At 45.1% G+C, this 27,187-nt stretch overlaps 1 protein-coding gene across 3 annotated transcripts in view; it reads left to right on the top strand.

Annotated features, from left to right (window-relative positions):
- The window catches only part of LOC122946486 (protein bicaudal D homolog 2-like), a 41,360-nt gene extending 15,478 nt beyond the window's left edge, over positions 1–25,882 (top strand). For 2 of the 3 annotated variants that reach the window (XM_044306165.1, XM_044306166.1), the window contains exons 4-9: positions 2,923–3,075; positions 4,436–4,849; positions 14,090–15,034; positions 23,168–23,319; positions 24,012–24,236; positions 25,551–25,882. In XM_044306165.1, coding sequence (XP_044162100.1) covers positions 2,923–3,075; positions 4,436–4,849; positions 14,090–15,034; positions 23,168–23,319; positions 24,012–24,236; position 25,551 — 1,890 coding nt within the window. In that variant the 3' untranslated portion in view covers positions 25,552–25,882. Of the gene's footprint in view, positions 1–2,922; positions 3,076–4,435; positions 4,850–14,089; positions 15,083–23,167; positions 23,320–24,011; positions 24,237–25,550 lie in introns of those variants that run through there. The other variant, XM_044306167.1, reaches the window with a different exon arrangement.
- The last annotated feature ends 1,305 nt before the right edge of the window (positions 25,883–27,187 follow it).

Raw genomic sequence — 27,187 nt, 5'->3', positions numbered from 1 at the left:
TCTAGGGGGTAAGTGTCTTATCGGTGGGGGTGCAACCACCAAGACCCCAGATTTGGGGTGGGCCATATAGACTATATGCGATATAAATCTGGCCAACGATATAGATTTAGTTTATCGCCGTAGAACACGGCATGCGCCGCTCTCGGCACTCACCATGTTCTCCTGAGCCGGCAGAGTGAAGGAGGGAGTCGCTCCCTCCCCACTGTGTGTGGCTGACCACCAATGAGAATAGACGAGGAGGGGAGGGACTGTGGCCACTGTGCAACCAATGAGAACAGAGAGGGAGTGGGGGAGGGACTGAACACAAAGTAGCCTGCATATGCCGGCCATATCCCATACCCGGCCTCTATTACTGCACACTGTGATCTGCCGCAATTAACCCCTCAGGTTTTGAGGCGTCAATTGCGGTGGATCACGGCACGCAGTCATAGAGGCCAGGTATTGGATATGGCCAGCATATGCAGGCTAAGTTTGTATTCGGGCATATTAACTATTGGTGGCGCAGTGGCCACAGCCCCTCCCTTCTACTCCCTCATTTAAACACATCCCCCCCCCCCCCCCCCCCGCACATGCTTAAAATTATATCGCAATATAGATTTTAGGCCATTTCACCCACCGCTACCCCAGATCACAAGAATGGAAATCTTGAGTTCCCAGAATGAATGGAGCAATAGTTGAGTATGTAAATAGGGGATACATTTTAACGGGGTTATCAACCCCTACAATGGCACCTGCGTCGCTCTTGATGCCCGCACCCCTGCATTTCTGTGTTGCTTGGATGAAAAAACATCCAGCGACTGGGGGTCAGTTAACTTGGGTACCCCTGGAAAACCCCTTTAAACGCTGGTGCCCAGTAGAGAGGTTGAATCCAATGCTGCTGCTTTACTCTCTTCAATTCTGATTTAAGCTTGAGGATATGTGATTTACAAGGGAATCTTTCCCACTTATCCACATGGCAGGTGATAAATGTGAGATCTTTGGGAGTGGCGGGGCCCCACAATTAACTAGAATGAGAGTCCCCATAATATATATCACAAGAATTTTGTAAAATATTGTTTATTTTAATAATAAAAAATTATCTAAAGAGTCCCACGTCCCCCATTTCGCTTCATAAGTGTGGCAAGGAGGAGTTTGAATGGAGAAGCAGTTTGAACAAGAGTCCTTTAGCTTCATCCTAGGTGTTTGGGACTGAGAGCAAAGTAGAGCAACAGAGACCACTGCTCCATATACTGCTCATGATGTGAGGGGACCCCCATTCTAGCATGGTGGGCATACCAGCAATCATCGGCCCTGTCTATACTAGACAAACCAATTGACAGAATGCAGAATTGTTGAGGATTAATGCTGCAGTCAGCTGAATGTTGTGTAGATCTCTCAAGTCAGTATATGAAAGAATTGTATGCTTTGTGCTGCCCAGAGATGTTGGCTGTGCCTAGCGCTATCATTTTATTTTTTATTTTTTTCTTGAAAGACAAGCTGCCCATTGTTAGATAGACACTGGACAGTGTTTGTGCTGTATCATGTTTGTGCATAAAGTGAATGCATGATTGCAAAGAAAAGGAATTATTTAAAATACTGTTGTCTTTAATTGGCCTGTTCAGGCTAGACATCAGTGGTGGTCCCAGTTCTAGATTTCCTGCGCACATGTCTCAACTGTATGTCAGAAAATGGGTAATCCTCGTTCAGATCTGTTAGGCCCCATTCACACATCCGCAATTCCGTTCCGTATTCTGCGGCCTTGATCCGGAATTGCGGACCCGTACTCCTGGGTCTGCAATTCCGATCCCGAAAAAAAAATAGAACATGTCCTATTCTTGTCCACAACAGCTGACAAGAATAGGCATATTCTCTTAGTGCTGGCAATGTGCGGTCCGCAAAATGCGGAACGCACATTGCCGCTGTCTGTGTTTTGTGGATCCGCAAAACACACACTGATGTGTGAATGAGGCCTGAAGGAGATACGGCACAAATGTCGGCCGTGCAAAAAAAAAAATCGTTGCATGAAACTGGTTTCGTCTGGCTGAAACCCACATTTATGCCAGAAAGCTGCTGGATCACCGCTGGACATCATTGCAGTCAATGGGGATCCGGTGGTGAAGTAGAGGGTTTGTGACGGAACAGCCTGCCGGAAAAATGTGAACTCGGCCCAAAATGTTTTTATGAAAATAAAAGGAGTAGATCCCTTTTCTAATGTCCGTGGGTATATCTCAGTATTGCTGGGTCAGCCACCTTTGCTAGGAATGTGCTGCAATACCAGACGGTGCCCCTTCTGGGCAAAAACTGGCCCTTGAATTGTAGGATTTTGTCTCTGTATCTGCAGCAGTGATTCAATAATAACTTGGTGCCCATAGATGGTGCAGTGTTCCAGGATCCTGCGGCCGGACCTCGCTGTATACAGGCACCCACTGGGCTACAGATCACTCCCTGCAGAACCTCAGTCAGGTGCAGGCCTTCCCTTTGTGTAGTAGGAGCTAAAACAGCAGCATTTGGATTTAATGATCCGTGTCTGGTAATTTCTGCGTGGCTTCTTTCTTTAAATACTATTCTCTTGGCTATTCTTAGTTTATATGCTGGAGATCTGAAAAGATTAGTTGCTGAGGAAGCAGCATAAAGGCCATCAAATTATAAAGTGATTTTATGGACAAAAACTATTTTCCTGTATATTAGTTACTAGTGTCTCTACGGTTCTGGTCACGCTGATGTCACTACCGCTTACTGCAGGAGCAATGACTAAACTGTTGTAAATGAGTCGGGTAGGTTTTCTGTTTTTCACTTGCAGGAAGAATACCAGCTGCTTCAACACAGCCTATGTGGGGGAGGGTGTCTAAGCAAAAAATGAATAATTTACAATAAATACTCATATTTTCAAAATGTATAATCATTATAACCCCTTGTATCTTATTTTTCCTACAACTACTATAGGAGTGTCAAGACACCGAGAAGGAGAAAGTTCCACTGCGAGAGGAAATGAAACAGTGCAAAATTAGGGAAATGAGACACCTCCAAGACTTCTCTGAGCTGGAAGAAGAAAATATCTCTCTGCTGAAACAAGTCTCCGTATTGAAGGAAAACCAGGTGATTATCTAAAAACTGGAGGGGGCTGACTTCTTTATTTTCTTCTTTTATTACATTTTAACTCCATGCTACTTTACCTGTGGGCAAAAGACACACTTGCTGCTCCCTGCCACTCTGTTGCAGTTCCCTTCACCTGACGACCTGTTCCCTTCTGTAAACGTCCAGATGGCTTCAGCTGTGCAAGTTACCTCATCCAATGACTGGCCCCAGCAGTGTCTCCAAGCAGTACGTGACCTGGTAGTGACAAGCCGCTTGTAGACGGTCATTGCTGAGGCCGCTCGCTGGCTGCAGAGGCATGCATGACTCCGTCCATCTGGAAGTTTGCAGACTGACCAGTGAAGGGAGCTGTAGTGGCAGCCGGAAGCCAGTGAATATCCCCTTCCCCACAGGTACTTTAGCATGAAGTAGATTTTTTATTTTATTTTTGAGGGGTGGGGGGGCGCGCGACGACTTGACAAGCCCTTTTAATTCTGGTTTCAGCAAATAACTATTGGTTATAGACTAATAAAAAGCTAGGCTAGATTGACAATTTTTCTTTCTATACACAAACCTGCCAATCAAGCCTGGTGGAAGGAAGCTGCTCTAGTAACTCTTCTCCAGCTCAATTTTAAACTATTTGCTCTGGAAGGGTGCAGCACGTCACAGTAAACATAGCTGTTTGTAACCAGGGAGCCCCTGGTTCAGACAGTCGGATTTCCCAGACAGGTTCTCTTTTTCAGGGGGTTGTTTCATTATTGACAACTCATCCCCTCCTTCAGGGGATGAGGGTCTGTTTGTTTAGTGTCTGACCCCCTGATTCCTCCTCCGAACATGAGAACACAGGCCCATGCTAACAGTTTAAGTGGAACAGCAGACATGTCTGCTACTTCTTTCGACTCTATGGGACTGCCAGCGATAACAGAGTACAAGTGCATATCTATCTCTGGCAGTGCTGCTGCTCCATTTATGCTGGGAAGCATAGGCCCCTTGATTGAAGGGGGGGCCCCAGTGTTCAGAAACATATCCCTATACTGTGGATAGGTGATAAGTTGTCATAATGACACCCCTTTCAAAGCTATAGACCAGGGATGCTCAACCTGCAGCCCTCCAACTGTTGCAAAGCCAACTCCCAGCATGCCTGGACAGCCTACAGCTAGGTGTTGAAGTTTTGCAATAGCTGGAACTCCACAGGTTGGGCATCCGTGCTATAGACAAGTCGCAATCTACATTTGCGGTGTATTTTCCTCACTTCTTTGGTCATTGACCTACTTTAAGCTTTAGCCATGTGTAAAGTTGCGTACTGTCAAAAGGCCAACAGAAGATCTGGAAACGGGGACCTGATTTTCATGACTACACTGGTTAATAACATGGTCTTCCACAGGTGGATTATGAAGGCATGAAACATGAACTGAAAAGAAGAGATGAAGAAATTGATATATTGAACGGTCAGCTAGATGAGCTGGTGCGGTTGAAGGATATCGCTGAGCGTCAGCTTGAGGAAGCCCTGGAGTCGCTGAAGAGCGAAAGAGAACAGAAAAATGAACTCCGGCGAGAGATATCGGGTTACCTAAGCTATGATTCCATAGGGAACCTTCAGACCAACTTTGAAGACAAAAACGAGGAAGAGTTTGACAGCGGATATAACTCTGGTGGCCTGAACAAGTCAAATGGAGAAATCCTAATGTCCACTCCACGTCACAGCGACATCTTCCATCCCGGCCCTAACCTGGCATCCGATCTCTTCACTGAACTCAGTCTGACGGAAATTCAGAAACTCAAACAGCAATTACTGCAGGTATTTCTCGTTTTCTCCTCCCTTGCCAAATGTACAGTGCTCCATGTTTTTAAGCGGATGAAGGCTTTGTAGCCCTCTTATGAGCAGATTAGTGTTGTATCCTATGTGCTAATGCCAGAAATATTTGTCTGTGCTTTTCCAATAAAGAGTTTTAGCACTGCAGTGTAAGTCTAAAGGTCTGTGGGCGTCTCTTATTAGGACATCTGAATGTTCTGTGTCCAGGAAATAATGATTTGGAGACTCACATGTTAGTCATAAGGACTACATTACATCGCCCTGCTCCAAGGACTTCAGATCATTGCAGCTCCGTTTTGTATTGCAAACAGCGGGCATAGCAGAAATCTCTTTAGTCCCTTGCAGCATGTAACTTTTATAATGTAAGTGGGTTTTATAGGATTTTCATATTGATGGCCTCAGGATAGGTCATCAATATGAGATTGGCTGGGGTCAGCTCTTTGCCTTAGCCAACCGGTCTCATTGCAGTTTACAAAGCACAGCACCGTCCTTTGGATAGCGGCTGTGCTTTGTATGGCAGCTCAGCCCCATTCACTTGAGCTGCATCTAGGTCACATGTCTGATGAACATGACCTTACATGACCTGGGAAGAGGCCTAAGCGCTCACTGAGCTCCGCAGCCTCTTCATACAGCTGATCTGTGGTGGTGCTGGGAGTCGGACCCCCCAAGAGGATCTAGTGATGGCTGAACTCCGGCACCCCAGCATGCTCCATTAATTTCTGTGGAGTTCTGAGAACAGCTTAACAAGTGTACATCTTGGGAGTTGTAGTTTTACCACAGTTGGAGTGCTGGAGGTTGGCCATTACAGGGATAGACCATCGATCTGAAAATTCCAGAGAACCCCTTTAATCTAAAAAAAAAAAGGATCGGGAAGGTAAAGTCCAGCTGCCCAATCTTTATCTTGCCCACCATCTGCTGTTGGAGAGGTGGGAGGCCCCCACACACATTAGATGACTGGCCTGCCCTTACAAAGTTGTTGGGTCTGCCAACAATTATCTGTGTAAATGTATGGCCAGTTTTTAGGGGTTTTCTGACACTTACATTTTGAGGACATGCTTAGGATAAGTCATCCGTATCTGATCAGTGGGGGTTCGACTGATCAGCAGTTGGAAGGGTCTGCGGAGGTTGCCCAATCACCGTGGCCTGTGACCTCATGTCAGTCACTTGCCCATTTATGTGAATGGGATTAAGCTGCAATACCTAGCACAACTATAGTACACCATATGGCACTGTGCTTGGTATTCGATGAAGAAACTTTCCAACAGCTTACCCTTCCAGATAACTGCGTGATCATCAGTGGAGGTGAAGAACTGCTTTTACGTGCAGCGGACACGTCCACTATGGAGTCCTGCGATGGCTACTGCCATTATTCGTCCCTTTTCAGATTCATTGTTTCTGGGCAGCAGATCTTTGTTCTTACAGCACGATCTGCTGCCATAAGCAGTGATTTAATGTGCTTCATTAAAGGGGTTCTCCGGGAATTATGACAATATGTAAGTATTACTTTATTATAAATATATTCCCAAATACCTTTCATTAGTTATAATGGCTCGTTTTGTCTAGGGAGCAATGATTGGGAAATGCAAGACGGCCGCTGTCCTGTTAGTCTACACAAAACCTGTCCTAATTACACAGGAGGACAAGTTCACAACACTGAGAGCTGCCTCATCCTCCCCTCTGCTGACTGTCAGGGATTATGATCCTGAATACAGTTTTAATATGATATTTAGCTGAATCTTTGTGGGAATTGAGTCCATGAGGAGACATGAAGTACAGAGAGGATGGACAGGACAGACTGCACACAAGTGCTGCTGCTCATTAGCCACATGTGCTCATGAGCTCCATTCCTACAGAGATTCAACTAAAGATCTTACCTGTATTTGGCATCATAATCCCTGACATGTAGAGCAGAGAGGAGGATGAGGCAGCTCTTTACCTCAGTGGTGTGAAGTAACTTGTCCTCCTGTGTGAATAGGACAGGTTCTGTGTGTACTAATAGGTCAGTGGCCATTTTGTTTCTCCTAATGGTTGCTCCCTAAACAAAACAAGCCATTATAACTAATGTAAGGTATAGGGGAATATATTTAAATGAAGTAATATTTTAATTTCCGTTTTCTTAATTCCCGGAGAACCCCTTTTAAGGATCATTTTAGCAGCACATATGCACTGTCAGATTACCGGGGAGCGAGCGCTCATAGTAATGTTCGTTCCCGATAGTCTGCCTGACGTGTGTAGTGTAAATCCGCCTTAAAGGGAACCTGTCTTGTGGATATTTGATTATAATCTAACTAATTATATGCAATCATTAACTACTAAAAAGTACCTTAGATGTATTCACTTACTGGTGTGACAGATGGTTACCTCATAATATACACACAAAGATGCCGCATGCTAATGAGCTGATTTGAGTCCAGCGTATATTTAATTCAGAGCTATATCCACTCCCCTGCCCACCTGTTGCTGATTCATATGGAAAATAACTGTCAATCAGCAGCAGGTAGGCGGGGAGTGTCAGGAGCTCATGAATATTCAGGACTCGTCATTATCAGATGGAGCTTTTCAATACAAGATGTTGGCAGATGTTGGTCAATTAAAGAAAGTGACCCAGCATTTTGCTAAGAGAATCAGTCACTTATTTATGTTGCCCTTAGTTAGGACACTATAAAACTGGTGACAGGTTCCCTTTTAAGTCTCAAAGATTTTTCCTGGAAACCCTCTTTAAGCATTGCATACTAAACGTTCTGTGTAATGGACAGGCTTTCCAGAGATGATAGATGCGATCTACCTATAACGTTCACTAGTGGTCACTACAGGCTTCCCCTTCCTCCAGTGACCACAGCAGGGCTGTCCTACGCACTCCTTTTTTGATTGAATAAAAGCACTGAGTTATGGGGAATGTACAGTACAGACCAAAAGTTTGGACACACCTTCTCATTCAAAGAGTTTTCTTTATTTTCATGACTATGAAAATTGTAGATTCACACTGAAGGCATCAAAACTATGAATTAACACATGTGGAATTATATACATAACAAAAAAGTGTGAAACAACTGAAAATGTCATATTCTATGTTCTTCAAAGTAGCCACCTTTTGTTTTGATTACTGCTTTGCACACTCTTGGCATTCTCTTGATGAGCTTCAAGAGGTAGTCACCTGAAATGGTCTTCCAACAGTCTTGAAGGAGTTCCCAGATATGCTTAGCACTTGTTGGCCCTTTTGCCTTCACTCTGCGGTCCAGCTCACCCCAAACAATCTCAATTGGGTTCAGGTCCGGTGACTGTGGAGGCCAGGTCATCTGGCGCAGCACCCCATCACTCTCCTTCATGGTCAAATAGCCCTTACACAGCCTGGAGGTGTGTTTGGGGTGATTGTCCTGTTGAAAAACAAATGATGGTCCAACTAAACGCAAACTGGATGGAATAGCATGCCGCTGCAAGATGCTGTGGTAGCCATGCTGGTTCAGTATGCCTTCAATTTTGAATAAATCCCCAACAGTGTCACCAGCAAAGCACCCCCACACCATCACACCTCCTCCTCCATGCTTCACGGTGGGAACCAGGCATGTAGAGTCCATCCGTTCACCTTTTCTGCGTTGCACAAAGACACGGTGGTTGGAACCAAAGATCTCACATTTTGACTCATCAGACCAAAGCACAGATTTCCACTGGTCTAATGTCCATTCCTTGTGTTCTTTAGCCCAAACAAGTCTCTTCTGCTTGTTGCCTGTCCTTAGCAGTGGTTTCCTAGCAGATATTCTACCATGAAGGCCTGATTCACACAGTCTCCTCTTAACAGTTGTTCTAGAGATGTGTCTGCTGCTAGAACTCTGTGTGGCATTGACCTGGTCTCTAATCTGAGCTGCTGTTAACCTGCGATTTCTGAGGCTGGTGCCTCGGATGAACTTATCCTCCGCAGCAGAGGTGACTCTTGGTCTTCCTTTCCTGGGGCAGTCCGCATGAGAGCCAGTTTCTTTGTAGCGCTTGATGGTTTTTGTCACTGCACTTGGGGACACTTTCAAAGTTTTCCCAATTTTTCGGACTGACTGACCTTCATTTCTTAAAGTAATGATGGCCACTCGTTTTTCTTTACTTAGCTGCTTTTTTTTTCTTGCCATAATACAAATTCGAACAGTCTATTCAGTAGGACTATCAGTTGTGTAACCACCTGACTTCTCCACAACGCAACTGATGGTCCCAACCCCATTTATAAGGAAAGAAATCCCACTTATTAAACCTGACAGGGCACACCTGTGACGTGAAAACCATTTCAGGTGACTACCTCTTGAAGCTCAACTAGAGAATGCCAAGAGTGTGCAAAGCAGTAATCAAAGCAAAAGGTGGCTACTTTGAAGAACCTAGAACAGTGGTGGCGAACCTATGGCACGGGTGCCAGAGGCGGCACTCAGAGCCCTCTGTGGGCACCCAGGGCTGTGGAGTCGGTAGATAAATGCTCCGACTCCGACTCCTCAGTTTTTTGTACTTCCGACTCCGACTCCTCTGTATTTAATATGCAAATGTATTTTATACATTCCTTGAAGGAAAGAAAGAAGTTCTTCTAAGCTCTTCTATCACAGAGAGGTAGTTGGGCAGAAGCTGCTGCCTTCTCCTTTGTGTGCTGATCTTCTGCTGAAGACAGGGCAGTGGGAGGATCCAAGAAGGGACATTTATTTTAAAACATGATTTCCCTAGAAGAATCCCATAGTCATGTTTAAAGTTTAAGATAACATTCTGAGTTTACACGTTTTATAGCCTTAGCTGAATGACAGCAGTTTTTCCAATGGTTTACAGCAGGGATGTCAAACTCGTGTTGCAAAACTACAACTCCCATCATGCCTGGGCATACTACAGCTATCAGGGAATGATAGGAGTTGTAGTTTTGCAACATCTGGAGGGCCATGAGTTTGACATCCATGGTTTACAGCTTCAGTCTTGAACTATTGACCCTCCATTCCCTTCACTTATACAAGTGTCTCTAGTCCTGCAAAACACATATTTACTTAATCCCTTATCAGTGAGAGGCAGGTAAACCATGGGCATTGTGTTCCCTGTAACATCAGAACACAACACAATGCAAAGTATATGTATTGCCACTCCTAATTGTGCATTGCGTACCATATAGTGAAGCATATGAAAAGCATGCTTCTTCACATCACTGAACGCGTTTGTTTTGCGGTTACGTGAGGCACTGCATGCATTGACCTTTATTCTTACAGTAGAGAAGTCATTAATTATAACTGTTTATGAATTCGGACATTTAAACTTGCTTTTTAATTTTTTTATTCCAATTTAAATTTAGTAGGAGTCGGTTCATTTTTTGCCGACTCCGACTCCAGGTACCCAAAATTGACTCCGACTCCACAGCCCTGTGGGCACCCACACCCTGAAAAAAGTCTAAGGCATGCCAGTATGCACTAACACTTTTTATGCCATTCATCAGCGCAGGCACGCTATGAACAGCACAGGCAGCACACAGAATGTAGGCAGGCTATCATAGATAAATGATAAAGTACATAAAAGATATATTATATTGGACTGTGGTATTCAGGGTAAATTGCCGTGTTGGCACTTTGCGATAAATAAGTGGGTTTTGGGTTGCAGTTTGGGCACTGTCTGTAAAAGGTTCGCCATCGCTGACCTAGAATGACATATTTTCAGTTGTTTCACACTTTTCTGTTATGTATATAATTCCACTTGTGTTAATTCATAGTTTTGATGCCTTCAGTATGAATCTACAATTTTCATAGTCGTGAAAATAAAGAAAACTTTGAATGAGAAGGTGTGTCCAAACTTTTGCTCTGTACTGTACATTGTGGACGTGCTAGCGGCGATCTAGCCGCGCTTGTCCGCAGCACTATAGGCTCAAACTAGCTGGCAGAATCCCTTTGGGATTTCTCAAAGCATGTTTATTTTATTGCACTTCTCTTCCCCCCCCCCCCCCCCCCCCTTCCCCACTTTGTTTCTACAATCGCAACTAAACTATTAAAAAAACTGCCCCATTCAGACTACCATCGTGCCAGTTTTGTGGGCTGCAAACAGCTGGTCTGCAATACATTGGCAAAGGCCGTGTGAACTCCATGCTGTGGCGTGGGCCCATTGACTTGAATGGGTCTGCAACATACGACATAAGAAAGGACGTGTCCTATCTTTTGTGGTGAGGAGGCCAGGATTGGAAGCCCTTTCTTGGGCTTTTGGGTCTGTGCCTCCGTATCTAGTGAATAGCGGACTTATTCAAGTCAATAGGTCCGCAGCATGGAGTTCACGCGGCCAGTGCCTATCTTTTGCGGACCCCTGTTTGCAGTCCACAACACGGGTACGGAGCCATGCGTTGGGTCATATGAATGAGTCGTAATTCAGTACTAAACTTTCACTGTGAAAGCATGTGGGTATATTCACATGCAAAATTGCAGCGCAACAAAACCGTCAGGGTGCATCCCCAGGGTATGTTCACACACATGATTTTTCATGCAGATTTTGGCAAGTGTTATTCTTAAAATCTGTTTTCAGTGGGAAATTGACACTAGTGTAAAAAAAAAAAAGCCATGTCTTTCCTCAGTACTACGTGGCCGCACATGAATTAGGCTTCATGCACACAACTGTATCTTTTTTATGGGGGGCAAAACACTGGCATCCCTGTGTCCACATCGCACATTTTTCAGCCTAAAATAAGTAGAGTTCCATCTGTTTGCAGAAGGGAGATGCAGATGACCTCTGTTTTGTTTGCAGACCCTTAGAAATGAATGGGTGCATATGCATTCTGCAAAAAGTGCTGATTAGACATGGATACAAAATACAGTTGTGTGCATAAGGTCTTAGCGCCATTGAATATTGCTAAAGTCATGTGTGGATCCACGGCATGTACCGCTGCAAATCCATGGCAGGAATAGAAGGGTCAGCCTGGGATTTCTGCTGCAGATTCTTCCAATGGAAAAATCGGCCATGTGAGCATACCCCCTATTGTTTCACCCATCCGAAGCGGCATTGAATCGGAGGTGGTTTGCCCTGGTGCACATGGAAAGCTACCACCTATTCACATAGCGTTGCACTTTTGCTGGATAAATCCATAGATTGCGGATATCTTTGGCCTATAGAAGTAACTGAACCTCAACGGCCATGACAAAGCTGGGCTGGAGGAACTTTCTGCCGCTGTATTGTCCTAGCATTGTTCATGTGTATGCTCAGCTGCTGTCATTCTCCCATGGAGCTCCGTTACCTTAATGCAAATAAGTAGTGATGGAAACCATAATGTCGGTGTGCGCATTGCCTCCAGTGGGAGACGTGATGTAAGCTATAGGCCCTCCCTGATCCTGTATACAATATTCTCCACACAGCCGACTAAGGCTACTTTCACACTGGCGTTTCTGGGTCCACTTGTGAGATCCGTTTCAAGGGTCTCACAAGCGGCCCCAAAACAGATCAGTTTAGCTCTAATGCATTCTGAATGGATAAGGATCCGTTCAGAATGCATCAGTTTGGCTCCGTTCCGCCTCCATTCCGCCTGACGATGCAGAGCCAAAAGGATCCGTCCTGACTTACAATGTAAGTCAATAGGGACGGATCCGTTTTCACTGACGCAATATGGTGCAATTGAAAAACGGATCCGCCTCCCATTGACTTTCAGTGTAACTCAAAACGGATCCATTTGCATTATCGTGAACAAAAGAGGAAAAAATTTTTTTTTTTTTTGTTCATGGTAATGCAAACGGGTCCGTTCTGAACGGATACAATCGTTTGCATTAAAGGTGCGGATCCGTCTGTGCAGATACCAGACAGATTCGCACCTAATGCAGGTGTGAAAGTAGCTTAAGACATCTGTAATCCTAATGGCCTATGCCAGGAATGGCCGACCTGCAGCTCTCCAGCTGTTGCAAAACTACAACTTCCAGCATGCCTGCCTACAGCAGGGCATGGTGGGAATTGTAGTTTTACAACAGCTGAAGAGCCGCAGGTTGGCCAGCCCTGGTCTATGCTATGCTAATAAGCAGAAGAGAAATCTCATGTTGAAAGACCTTTAGAGTACTAGTCTCTAGGACCCCCCTTCCAACAAAAGCCTTCATCTCCCATCTCTTTGGACGTTAAAGGGGTATTCTGGTTGTTTCGAGTTATTGCCTATCCACAGGATAAGGGATAATTCTTAAATCTGTTGGGGGTCCTACCACTGGGAACCCCACCAATCACAAGAATGGGGGCCTAGTACCCCCTGCAGCCCCCCTGAAATGAAGAGAGCAGCCGGTCACACATGGTTGCAGGGAACTCCCATAGATATGAACGGAGCGGCCACACCCATATGCATCTGGCCCCTCCGTTCATTTCAGAGGGGGTATGGGGCCCTCTTTTTCTCCTGACTGGTGGGGGTCCCAGTGGTAGGACCCCCATCAATCTAATAGTTATTACCTATCCTGTGGATAGGGGATAACTTGAAACAACCGTAATACCACTTTATTGCCCGTGATCTGGAATTAGACTAAATATTGTAATAGTCTTTAGGGCCCAAAATCCACCTGACAACTTTTTGGGCCCCTTTTTGCATCCTACACCTAACACTCTATGCTAAAAGGGAAGCGATCGCCAGGAAATTGACTGTTAATCCAGGCACAATGCCTTGTAGGAAAAAATCTGAAGAAAAAGTATGTTTAATCCATATGCAAATGAGTGTTTAAGTGCCCTAAGGGTGGGCCCAGGTCACTTTGTGCACCCTTGTTCCTCCAACTTTCTCCTCTCCTCGATTTGACATAGCCAGGTTCCTGCATATTCATCTCGTCTGGCCCTGTAAAGACTGAAGGAGATGGAGGGGCTGGCAGTGGAAGCAGGAGGACTAGGGGTGCACAGAGTACCATAGCCCCACCCTTGGTGCACTTAAAGGGGTTATCCGAGACTACAAAATGTCCCCACGCCGCCGCTGTTGCTTCTTCTCTCCCTGGGCGGATGAAAACATCCGGTGTCGGGGAATGGAAGCGGCCAATGGCAGGCAGTAATTGGGACGAGACTCCCTAGCATCGCAGGTGACGTCCCTGCCTGCCATTTGCTGATCCCTGATCTAGGGTATAAATTAGGATGGTTTCTGAGCATTGACCTCCAGCAGATGCCTCTATCGGTATGCAGTGGTGTATATCACCCTTAGGATGCAGGGGATCCATTTGGTATATCCTTTAAGCTAACGTTGGTAGCCTCAATCAATGTTCTCCTTACTTCTGCTCTATCCTAAATGTACTCCTTGCTGTTCTGCAGGTCGATCAGGAGAAGGCCGATATGGAGATTAACATTGAAGAAATCGGGAGGAACTTGGATGAGATGCGCAAGGACCTATGTAATGAGCAACAGAGAAATACCGAACTGGTGGAACAAGTGAAGAGTCTCCAGAAAGCCAGTAATCGTAGACACCAAATGGACAATGCAGATGAAATTTCAACATGTACCTGTAGACAAGAAGGGGAAGACATGTTAAGACTGGAGAAAGAACTGAAAGAAGTAAAGCAGAGATATGAAGTGTTTGAAAAGAGGTACCAAGAAGAAAAACAAGAGTGGGAGATGAACAGGCAGGTGGTGGCCAAGGAGCTCCATACGTCTGCCAGATTAGAAAATGATGACCGAGGACTCTTGTCTGTTCTTCAGGAGGAGTTGAGGACGGCAAGGAGACTGCACTGTGACTTTCAGAGCAAGCTGAACTTGGCACAGGACGAGCTACTATCCTTCATAGAAGAGCTCGCCCATCTTTATAATCACGTCTGTATGCGCAGTAACCTGACGCCCCACAGAGTCTTGCTCGATTACTTCCGAGATGGCAAAGGGGCCAAGTTGCATTTTAGAAAAAGAAAGTCTTCCGATTTTTTTGGTAAACTTCTGGTAAACCCTGACTTGGAGATAACGGACCTTCGCAGTGGTGACCACTCTCCACTGAGTAGTCCAGACTCCTCCATCGGGTCTGATTTTGGAGACCCTGCTAGAGAACCTCTCAGCATCACCCACCTTATTGCAGTTGTGAAAGACCAATTGAAGCATCTGCAGGGTGCCCTGTCGGTGTCCTGGCACCACACGTCGCTTGAATCAATTACGTCTGAAATGGACAAGGAGAAAGAGGTTTTGGTGGAAGAAGTCATGAAACTGAAAGCTTTGCTGAGCACTAAGCGGGAACAGATAGCTACTCTGAGGACTGTTCTGAAGGCTAACAAGCAGGTACATATTGTCTTAATCAAGGCTAACTGTTTTATGTTTATCTTTTAAGTGTTCCCGTCTTTTTTATGTGTTTTTGTATGTTTTTTTTATACTTTTTGCTTATTTAATAAATTAAGATAGTTATTTTAAGATTTGTGGGGTTTTGTTTTTATTCCCACAATGTCCCCTAGGTGTGTTTGAATGTGTGGACGAAGCCTGCTTTGATGGCTATGGGCACCTTTTTTTTTTAGGGCATCTTTTTATTATAACTGCGTTTTACTCATTTGGAGCGGAATTTTTTTTTTTTTTCAGTTGGTCTTTATTAAAAATGTTGAGCCCCTTTCTCTATACAGCCTTGAGATTCTCTAGTAGCAGGCTCTGGTTGTTTCCTGTCAGACAGCTCCTTATCTCTGCTCTCTGACCTCATAAACATTCATTATAGCTCAGTTCTTATCTTACTGATGGGGCTTACATAAGTGTATGAGCTGTTGGTAGTTCAGAGATGAGGGATATACATAGCTGGCGGATAACGGCTCAGAGGCAAAGAGTTAACCCTTTATGGGGGGACTGCTGAAAATTTTAATAAATTTTATTTTTAGCCCAAAATGAGTAAAATGGGATTATAAAAAAATTCCCCAAAGGTGTTCACAGCCTTTAAAGGAAATGTGTCATCAGAAAGTGACCCGTTGCATAAATAAACTTTTTTTTTTTTTAATTTTTTGGATAGTTTTATTTTATATGTTAACTATATTCTAAAAATAATCCTAAGCAGTTTTCACACCTGCCACTAGGCGTAATATATGTCCAAACTTCAGGTTCTTTAAGAGCAGCCCCAGGGGCCATAGACTCAATGGACAGGAGCTGACCCCATTGACTTCTATGGGAGGGTTTTCTAGGCATGCTCTGTGCCGGAGGTCAGGAGGGAGCAGACAAGCTGTGATATCGCCTATTGTGAATGGCGGATCCTGTGTTCTCTATATAGAGGCGATAACTTTTTTATTTTTTTTTATTTTTTTCTACAAATCCTATTTAGATGGTAATTGCTCCCTGCATGGACTATTGTCACTTACTCATTCTCCCAGCTCCTGTGTATGGACTGTATACGTGTATACACCCTTGGGCTGCTTGTGGCTAATTTCTGTAGATTAAAGCGGTTTTCCGAGATTCTGATATTGATGACATATCCTCATCGGCAGGGGTCCAATTATCTGTTTGAAGAGGAGCACTGTGGCCTCTTCCTAGGCCAGTGACTTCATGTGGCCTAGACGCAGCTTATTCTCATTCAGTTGAATGGGAATGAGCTGCAATACAGAGTACAGCCACTATCCATTGGATGGCGCTGTACTTGGTATAGATCACCAGAGCATGTTGGCCTCCACAAACTGCAGATCAGCGGGGGGTCCTGGGTGTCTTAACACCCGCCAGTCTCTTATTGATGACCTATCCTGAGCATAGTATTCAAGTATAGGTTGACGGCAGAATGTCCATGCAAATTTCTTTTATTTAAATATATATTTTTTTAATGTATAAATTAGCATGGACATGCTGCCGTCAACCTATGCTTGAATACTTACTAATCAACTGCGGTGGATCCGGGGTTGTGGATGAGCTGATCCATTCCTGCAGGGGTCGGTGAGATACGGTGGGGCTGCTCTACACGTGAGTTCTTGTATCTGTCCTGAGCAGAGGTCGTCAGTATTTGACTCTCTGAAAACCCCTTCTCAAATACTGTCTGTAGGTTGTCCCCCCCCCCCCCCCCCCCCCCACCTATTGCAAAACAGGGGCCCTGTGTTCCCATCTAAATGGGCCAACTGGTTGGGCATGCACACTGCCGCGCCGTTCATTCTCTATGGGGCTGCAAGAGAGGCAATGCTGCTGTCCCACAGAGAATGAATGGAGCGGCAGTGCACTTACTTGGCCTCACCGTACCCCTATGATTGTGGTGGGTTCCACTGGTCAGACCTCCACTGATCAGATACTTGGCCCCCATCCTGGCACAACCCTTAGAATAGGACCTGTGCACAGTACTTGCTGGGCATCAGACAGTTGTGAAGTTGTCGGTCTTCACGCCTGAAGTCAGATGGGAGAGTACAGGATGCCCAGTCAACACCTTTGAAGGAATTGTCCAGAATTCCAAAATTTTTATTTTTTTTAATCCCCTCTGGTAATAGCACCACTCTTGCCCATGGGCTGGGTCTGGTATTGCAGCTCAGGGCAATTTCTCTAATCTAGGACAATCCCTTTAACAATCGGGCCTTATTCCTCTTTACTTATAATGGACTTTTAAGACTAATTGCACTTTATTCCGCATTTTATGCCTTTAAAATCTACATTGAAAGACTTTTGGAGATATCTTGCGTTACTGTTTTATGACCATTTTGACAATTTTGTTCCCTCCCTATATAAACTGCTTCCAAAATTGCTGTGGGAGGCAGACAGCGTCTTGTCTCCACACGTGACCCGGCAGCTTGGCTGTGTACCAGTGGTCCGGGCGTGGAAACGGAGCGTCAGAATGTAGCTCTGGTTACTGGAAATAGATGAGATGTCAAGCAACGCATCTGCAGAGTTAAAGGGGCTTTCCAGGGCTCTGTGAGAGTCCGACTGCTGGCACCCATACAGACCAGCTGTTTTCACAGGAACTATGTAGATCGGTACAGTGGCCGTGCCTGGTTACTGCACCGCCGCTCCCACTCACTTAACCCCTGTAGTTCCAGTGCCTGGGCTTATGAAAACACAGATTTGGCAGGGGCACATATCTGATATACTGATGGCACTATATTTCTAAGACTCTCTCTAGGTCCTCAGTATCTGATCGGTGGGGGTCAGACACCTGAAACCGCCACCAGCGGTGCTCCGGTGAGCGCCATGGCTTTTACTCAGCTCACCTAGCGCGGCGCTGTACACTGGCTGTGCTTGATATTGCAGCTCCGCACCATTCACTACTTTGGTGCTGAGCTGCTCCTAAGCCATGTGAACGATCAACATGATATCTCATGGCCTAAGCTAACCTGCAAGAAGGCGGTGCCTTCCCAAACAGCTGATCTGCGGAGGTCCCGGGTGTCAGACACCCCTCAATCAGATACTGATGACCTATCCTGAGAACCCTCCACGTCGCCAGACCTGAGGACTGAGGCATGCTTACCTGCTCGCTGATGCCAGGCCCCCGCCTCAATCATTCAACCACTGCAACTTTTTGGTCCAACTTGTCGTCATCCAGCTTGAAGGGTGCCCTTAGAGCCAATGTCTGGCCACAGCGGTGGCCTGCCCCTCCATGCATCATGTCAATGCGTCACATGAGGCATGGTTGGCCAATCACTGGCTGCGGTGGCATACATGACTCCCATCAAAGCGGATGTTGACAAATGAGACAGAGCACGGCGTCGGCGGACTGAAGAAGCCGGGTCTCTGAGCTGAGGAGCAGATAACTGTGCTTCCCTCCCTAGGTCCAGCAACATGAGGAGGTCCGAATGAAAGGCCCCCAAAGGTGGACAACCACTTTAAAGTAAAAAAATAAATTAAAAAAACAGCATATTTGTGTAATTGATATTTTAAGAAAGGTCATCATCGATACTGTAGTACACTGTGGATCTCCGACATGCAAATCCACGGCGGCATTGCATCTGTCCTGCAGAGTATTCTGGTTGTTTGACGTTATTCCCTGTCCACAAAAACTGAGGCCCCATACCCTCTTCAATCCCCCTGAAATGAATGGAGTGGCCTGTTGGGAATTTGTGTGGCCCCTCCATTCATTTCTATGGGAGCTCTGGAGATGGCAGAGTACAGTGCCTGGCTGTCTCCAGAATACTCATAGAAATGAATGGAGAGGCCGGCTGCTCCGTTCAGGGCCCCCATTCTCATGATAGGTGTGGGCCCTACCACTGTGGATAGGGGATAATGTCAAACAACTGGGATAGACCTTGTAAAACAATATTGCCAGCCTCTTATATGGTATGTAAGTTCCCTATCGGCATACTTTATAGCCGGCAGCACTGCACCTGGGGACGAGCGTGCCGCAGTCATAGTGGCATCTCCTCGCAGGCTGTCTCCGATTTACAACCCTCAAGGCTTTCCTCATATGGTGACCATACCAAACTGAGTTGGCTTCTAATCTGAAGAGTGTGGCTAGCTTCAGGCTACTTTCACGCAACTTTTTTTTTTTTTTTTTTAATGGATCCGGCAGGGTTCATAAAAAAAAAAAACTCATACGTTAATAATAATACAACCGTCTGCATCAGTTATTAGCGGGTCCGGTTGTATTATCTGTAACATACCCAAGACGGATCCATCATGAACTCTATTGAAAGTCAATGGGGGACAGATCCGTTTTCTATTGTGGCAGAGAAAACAGATCCGTCCCCATTGACTGGCATTGGGGGTCATGACTGATCCATCTTGCTCCGCATGCCAGGACAGAAAGCAAACTACAACATGTTGCGGTTTGCTCTCCAGTATGGGAACGCAACTAAACGGAACAGAATGCATTTTGAAGCGCTCCGTTCTGTTAATTTTTCTCCCCATTGACAATGAATGGGGACAAAACTGAAGCGGCTTTTTTTTTTATTTTTTTTTTATTTTTTCCCCTCTGGTATTGAGCCCTAATGACTGATCTCAATACCGGAAAACTAAAACTCTAGTGTGATAGTAGCCCTAGTTGTAAAATACAAGCAGGTCTGGTGCTTCAGGGATCCTTTAGAGCTCTTTTATTATATATATTACAAAGGCTGTTGTATCAGCAGCCGTGTCACCTCCTGTGGGCATCACGTGGCTTCTGTCATACGGATATATAGCACCTGTATAATATGACTGACCCCAAAGAGGGTTATTAAAACTGAAGTCACCTTTGTGTCTCTCTACAGAATACAATAAGGCTCCTTTATGGCGGGTGTGTTGGGCGTTAACGAGGATTACTGCTGCTCTATATCGTGATGTCTCTAATATAATGGTGACTAAATGCATTCTACAAGTCAGGATTGTTGTTCATGGCATTCTGTAGAAAAGCTAATGGGAGGTATCTCTCAGAGGTGGCGCCACCCAGAGGTGGCAATAATGCCTGTACAAGCGTCATAGATGCCTGTTCAGGCCATTTTACTCCCTGGAAAAAGTCTAAGGCAGTGTTTTCCAACCAGTGTGCCTCCAGCTGTTGCGAAACTACAACTCCCAGCATGCCCGCACAGCCAAATGCTGTCCGGGCATGCTGGGAGTTGTAGTTTTGCAACAGCTGGAGGCACACTGGTTGGGAAACACTGGTCTAAGGCATACCAAGACGCCTTAGACCTTTCCCTGCCATTCATCAGTGCAGTGAGCTCTGTGAACAGCAAGCGCAGCGATGCTGCTTCTGCTACCGGAAACAACCAATCACAAGGCTCCTTACAGTAAGGAGCTTTGTTATTGGTCAGTTTGAGCGGGCTGCTGGAGCTTATGGCACACCGCTCTGAAGTGAGGAAGGAGGTGCGCAGTCGTCACTGGCGGGGTAAGTGGCCTTGCTGTGTAGTGAGGGTCACAGATCTGAGCGCCTTATTTTTCCTTGTCCAGCCTCACATGCTGTATGAGCCTGATCCCTATGAACACCTATGTGAGCTATAGCTGTGTGCGCCCGGTTAGGGACCAGCCCTGCTAGTAGTAACTGTTCAGTACCTCCACAGGTTACCCATAAGTGACGGCCGGCAGCGTGGTGAGTGTTGTGTCACGTGTAAACGTTTTCCTGCGCTTATCTGTAGTACAGCTCCTATAGTGCAGGCAGCGGGAGGAGTACAGCGGTTACCCATAGCAACCGGAGACGGCCTGTTCTGTAATTAGAGGAAGCAGCCACAGTCTGTTCATAAGTCAGAACAGTGCCAGCCACGTGAACCCTCAGAACAGTGCCAGCCACGTGAACCCTCAGAACAGTGCCAGCCACGTGAACCCTCAGAACAGTGCCAGCCACGTGAACCCTCAGAACAGTGCCAGCCACGTGAACCCTCCCTCCACCACAGCTACCAGTAAAGTCAGGGTATATCAAGTTACAATAGGGCAGCACATTACAGTGTCAAAAGTATGCACTTTTGAACTAGTTTTCCCAGTTCTAGTCTGATTACTTCGAGCCATACTTTCTATACGTTTTTTCTGCTTGATGCACAGCAAAAATGAGATCTCACATGTGCAGTGATGTCACAGTGCAGGGATAGTACACCCAGTGATGTAGTAATGCAGGGTAATGTACACAGTCATGTGGCAGTGGTCTTATGTTTAGTATATGATGTCGGCTAAATTTAAAATTGTCTAAATTTACTATTTATGCATGGAAGATAGTTCTAGATACTAGTAATGGTTTCCCTGCATAAATAGCAACCCCTTAATGTTATGTAGACCTTCGTAATAACTATTTGAATTGGGGTCCATTCACACGTCCGTGGTGTTCCGGATCCGCAACACACCCGGCCGGCACCCGCTATAGAAATGCCTATAATAGGACACGTTCTATCTTTTGCGGCGCTGCGGACCGGAAGTTCAGGGCCGCGCTCCGCAAATGCGGAAGCGGAGAGCATATAGTGTGCTCTCCGCTTCATGTCCTGGCCCATAGAGAATGAATGGGTCCGCACCCGTTCCGCAAAATTGCAGAACAGGTGCGGACCCTTTTGCGGACGTGTGAATGGACCCTTACTGTAACTTTCGTACTCCTCATCGGCTAAAATAAATCCTCAAAAATGGTAAGAGGAGTATTTTTACTCTTCCAGAAAAAAAAAATGTAGCGCGGCCTCTGCCCCCACCCAGATTGCATTTCTCTTTAAGGGGTTATCCTATGATTAATGTAAAAAATTAAAATCAGACATCATATAGTACATGATCTCTATCAAAGCTAGAACCAGCCCTGTACCTCACATGGATCCAGAGATCTCCATATTCATTGCTCTGCTAGATTGCTAGATTTATATCAAGCGGCAGCTGTGGGGGGGGGGGGCGTGTCCTTCCTGCTGCAGCGCGGGGGTCGGATGTGTCCTTTCTGCGGCAGCTCGGGCCAGTTGAAGGATGAACTGAGCATGTGGATCCATCTTGGTAAGCCGGACACAGAAATTTGAAAATGAGCAAACAGCAGATGGCGCTAAACAGATTTGTCAATAGCTCAGTGGCTTTTAATTACATGCAGTTGTAATCAGATCCAGGCGCTAGTTTGAAAAAATGTAGAATATTTTGTGGGACAACCCCTTTAAGCCCCTTTGGTAAATGAAGGAAGTGAAGTACGTACGTTGGTACACTTACCTTCTCTACTTTTCTTTTGCACCAGTTTTTATAAGTCCATAAATTTGAGTGGGAAATAACCAGGGTAACACCCGTCAGAGGAGCCTAAGTGCTATTAGATCCATTCAGTTCCTCACACCCACTGTGAGCTGTACGGTGTGTGGGGTGGGAGTCGTACCTCCATATGATGTCCAAATACAGGCCTTACCAGACTGAAATATTGCCAGATACGTGGACAGATTTGTGACGACCCCCCCCCCCCTTTCATTTAGACTGGCAATAGATCCCAAATTAATGTAGACTGAACCCTCTGATTTTGCTGGAATTGGTCGGCCATTTAAATACCGTATATTTTGCTTTATAATACTCACCCTAGTTTTAGAGGAGGAAAATAAGAAAGAAAAAAATTCATCAGACACCCCTTCCCCGCCAAACTATACTTTCATTATTCATCAGACTTCCCCCACCCCCATGTGAGACCTCAGATCAGATGTACATCGGATCGGCGCAGGGAGAGGGGAGTACTAGCGGTACCTCACTTCTGGATACTAGAAAGCACCCACTAGTATTTGTATTTGATATAGTGGGCGCTTTAAGACATACTGCCATTTTTTTTGGGGGAGGCGAGCGTGTGTTTTATACAACGGAAAATACGGTATGTGTGGGGTGAAAAGTTGCCACCAGCCCTAGCCAAGGAGCTTTTCACCTCTCCTGACATGTCTGTTTTAGTAACTACTTGCATCCGCCTATAATAACCATTCTGAAGCATCTACTCTGACTCTGTGTTGTGCCATTCCTCTATTATTCCTGCTAGAAGTCTATGAATGAATCTACAGCAGTCTGCAAATAAGGTACATTCTAGACGGGACAGGCCATAGCTGTTCTTCACATGATTTATTCTATCTCTGTGTATCTAATGTGGACTTGGCTTCTGTTTAGACAGCGGAGGTGGCCATGTCAAACTTGAAGAGCAAGTATGAGAATGAGAAGGCGCTGGTGTCGGAGATGATGCTGAAGCTGAGACAGGAGTTGAAGGCCCTGAAGGAGGACGCTGCTACTTTTTCATCGATGCGCTCAGTGTTTGCAAGCAGGTAGAGCGGGAATGTTTTCTTGTCATTGCCACATTTAGTTGTAGACCGTTAGGTGTTTACGGGCCTGCTCGATATCGCAGCTTAACCCCATTCTCTTCAATGGCGCTGAGCTTACGACTAGGCTACGTGACTGATGAATGTGACTTTACTTAGCCTAGGCCAGGGATGGGCAAACTGCGCACTCCAGCTGTTGTAAAACTACCAATCCCTGCTGTAGGCAGACTGGGCATACCGAGTTTGTTTTACAACAGCTGGAGAGCCACAGTTTGCCCATCCCTGGCCTAGGAGGAGCTGAGAGAAGGCTTCAGCGCTACTGCAAGCATCGGTGCCTTCTCAAACAGCTGACCGCTGGGGGTCCCAGGTGTCGGACCCCCGCAGATCAGATACTATTGACCTATCCTGAGTAAAGGTAATCAGTATAGAAGTCTCAAAACCCCTTTTTAAAGACTCTATAGTGAATGAAAATGGTAAACATCATCTTTGCATTAGCAGCTCTCTAATAAATACTTCTAGGCTCACCACAAAGCCCACATTTTTTATGTAAGCGTTTTCTTCCACTCATGTTTTTTCCTGGAGTGTCTACAATAGTGTACCCCTCTACAATAGATGCCTGGTGCAAAAATGCCTCCTCTGCAGCTTAATAGGGGCTACCTACAGTCACAATGACTCCCTAAAACTGACTCTCTTTTTAGATGTGACCAGTATGTTAACCAGTTAGAGGACATGCAGCGCCAGCTCGTGGTAGCCGAGGATGAAAAGAAGACATTGAATGCCTTACTGCGGATGGCTATCCAACAGAAATTGGCCCTTACTCAGCGCCTGGAGGGACAAGAAGCAGCTCAAGATACCTCAAAGTCAAGTCGGTCAAAATCTGCGACAAAGTCGAAAACTCGATTGTCAAAATCTAAAGTGAACTGGTGCGTAATGAGTGAATAAATTAAATGATAAGCGAGAGTTAATTGTACACAGAAACGGTGATGAATGTGCTTCTCTTTTACCATGGATCACATTTATTTATTTTTTATTCTCAAGATATTGGGGTTGACTGGTCACTTCTGACTTCTGCCTAGAGAAACACTTGCTCCTTTTGCTCAGTGTTGATGTGTTGACTGCTGCAGGTCCAGCAAGTGAAACCATCTGCGACGGTTCAGTTCTGCTGCAGGCTAAATGTAGTAGTGCAGCACATATTTAACCACCTCCCGACCGCCCATAGACTAAAAACGTCCTTGGTGGTCGGGACTCATCTCTGAATGGATGTTCTGCCACGCTCCAGCAGGGCACCTCAGAGAGAAGGCAGGGATCGTTCCTGGGTGTCCCTGCCTTCTAGAACGCTGTATACACATCACTGAATGAGCACTGTCTCTACAGCTAAGAAAGCGCTATGCCGCTTCCTGTTTTGGCCCGACGGTCATGTGAACACCAGGGCTGAGAGAGTGCAGGAGCTGTCAGGTCTTCCTGAGACCGTGATAAGCCCTGCAGTGAGGCTGTACAGCATAGTATACTGCTGTAAAATACAACAGATTTTTTATTTAAAAAAAAAGGTATTATATTAGCAAAACATGAAGAAAAAAAACTATATACATTTGGTATCGCCATAATCGTATCAACCTGCAGAATAAAGTTATCATATATCACATGGTGAACATAATTTAAAAAAAAATGACAATTTCAGCCCACCTCCCAAAATTTTTTATAAAAAGCAATCGGAAAGCCAAATCTACCTCAAAATGGTGCCATTTAAAACTACAGGTTGCCCTCACATAAGCTTAGTCACAAAGTTGTGACAAATTCCAGGTTAGAAAATCCAGATGCTGCGGCCTGGTATATCCCCAAACTGCAGTTTACAACCACAAATGGGATACTTCTGTACTCAGGAGAAAAGAGGTAGGGGAAAGAGGTACAGGAATAAAACCTTGTGGCACGTGGAAGAATCCCCCTCGACATAGAGGATGTCCTCTTGTCACAATCCTGGGGATAAGTAGATCATGGTTGCCCTTATTCATTGAGAGCAAGAGCCATCATTCTGGATAATACAGAACGAGGTGTCCTTGGCAATGACTTCAATATGCACTATTGTGTGTCGTCGTCGTCCCCCCCATCAGCCCTGCCTGTCCTCCATCATGGAAATGTGACCGCTTTATTTCCTTCCATATGTATAATCTCCTTACAGTATGTTCTGTTCCAGCTGCTGCAGTCTGATTGTCTTGTTTTTTGTTTTTTTTTCCCCACAGACCGTAAATTTGCTTCCACCATCCTGGACTTTCCACATTTCTCTGCACGGGGCCAGGAGCAACAGCCACATTCCCACATAAAGGACTTTTGAAGACGTCATGCCCAACAGTAATAAGCTGCCCCAGCGTCCTGCTTCAAGCACATAATTCCTATACCTCTTACTAACTTCTAGATTTTTGATCTGCTAGCAGGAAATTCTCTTTTTGGGAGACAAAGTTGTAATTTTTTAACTTGAAATATTTTATCAGTTTAAAAAAAAAAGTATGTATATAAAGTTTTTATTTTGAAAAGTGCCTTAAAATGGTTAAGTCTACTAACTTATTTTAGTCTTCACATCGGTCACATACGGTTTCCATGTAATGTTGCTATTTTTATTTTTGGGCGATAAATATATATATATATAATTTTTTATTTTTTTTTAAGACCGTATTGCTGAAAAACTGTTTTGGAAACCTGACATTCAGACATGTAATGACGGATGATGGGGCTGATAGTATTGGCTAAATGTAAATCACCACTGTTTGGCGCCCCTTTAATGTATTAGACAACTGCAGTATTTTTTCCTTATTTCTGTACTGTGAAAGGGTTGTCTGGCCAGACGAAATTAAAATTGAAATAGAGTACAATTACCAATCTGCTTTCAGTGGCACAGTTGTCCTGAAGTCCTGCTGCTTCCGAGTCTTCCGACACACATAGGAATCTTCTCCCCCTTTTCTCTGTAGTGACTTGTATGAAAGGTACTGGCTGTGTGATCCGATGCAATAGCTAAGCCAGCTCTCATCTTATCTGCAACAGCCATAATAGAGATGGCTCTGGCTTAGCTATTGCATTGAGTTACAGAACCAGCCCCTGTAAAGCATGACACTAGCGTCATGTTCAGACAGAAGACCACCTTCTCTGTCTGAATCAAACCAGAAGTGCAGCAGAAGCATACGCCATCACCAGACTTCAACATGTATTCTGGTTTTAATGATTACATTTAGCGATGAGCGAATGTTATATTTTGCTGCATTGCGTTACAGATTCCATTACCACGGAATGCCTACGTTATGGTCCGTGGTAACAGAATCCATAACGCAATTCACTATATACCTGAACTTCAAAACATGAAGTTCGCTCATCCTTAATTACATTTATTTATCTAAAGAATAGGATGTTGAACAATTTTCTAATATAAATCTATGTAAAATTTTGCTCGCATACCTTTATTATATCCATACAGTTGCCTCTCCCTAAAGAGGTCTGGCCCATTTTAGTCCTTTTTAAAATGCGTCCCTAGGAGAGCTGGATAGGACTAAACATGGTGTCATGTGACCCTTACAAGTATCATATGACCTTTTCTTTCAGTTAACTGCCCATGTATCTAACAAGTGAATAGTAGCGTATTAAGGAGCATAACATGTAGAGTATGTATGTGTGTGTATTCTCTCTCACTCACTCACTCTCCCTCTCTCCCTCCCTCCCTCTCTCCCTCCTATTTATTTTTTTCCCAGAAACACTAAACTTTATTGACAACATCACCTAGAGACAGGCGGCCATGTAAATACACACAATAATTTGGTTACTACAGTAACTACAATAAAAATCTGGATTCCACCACTAGTCCTATTTACTCATCAAATGAACATGTCCTGTG

The sequence above is a fragment of the Bufo gargarizans genome, chromosome 9 (assembly GCF_014858855.1).
Source record: "Bufo gargarizans isolate SCDJY-AF-19 chromosome 9, ASM1485885v1, whole genome shotgun sequence".
Taxonomy (NCBI): domain Eukaryota; kingdom Metazoa; phylum Chordata; class Amphibia; order Anura; family Bufonidae; genus Bufo; species Bufo gargarizans.
This window is presented reverse-complemented; position numbering and strand designations above follow the sequence as displayed.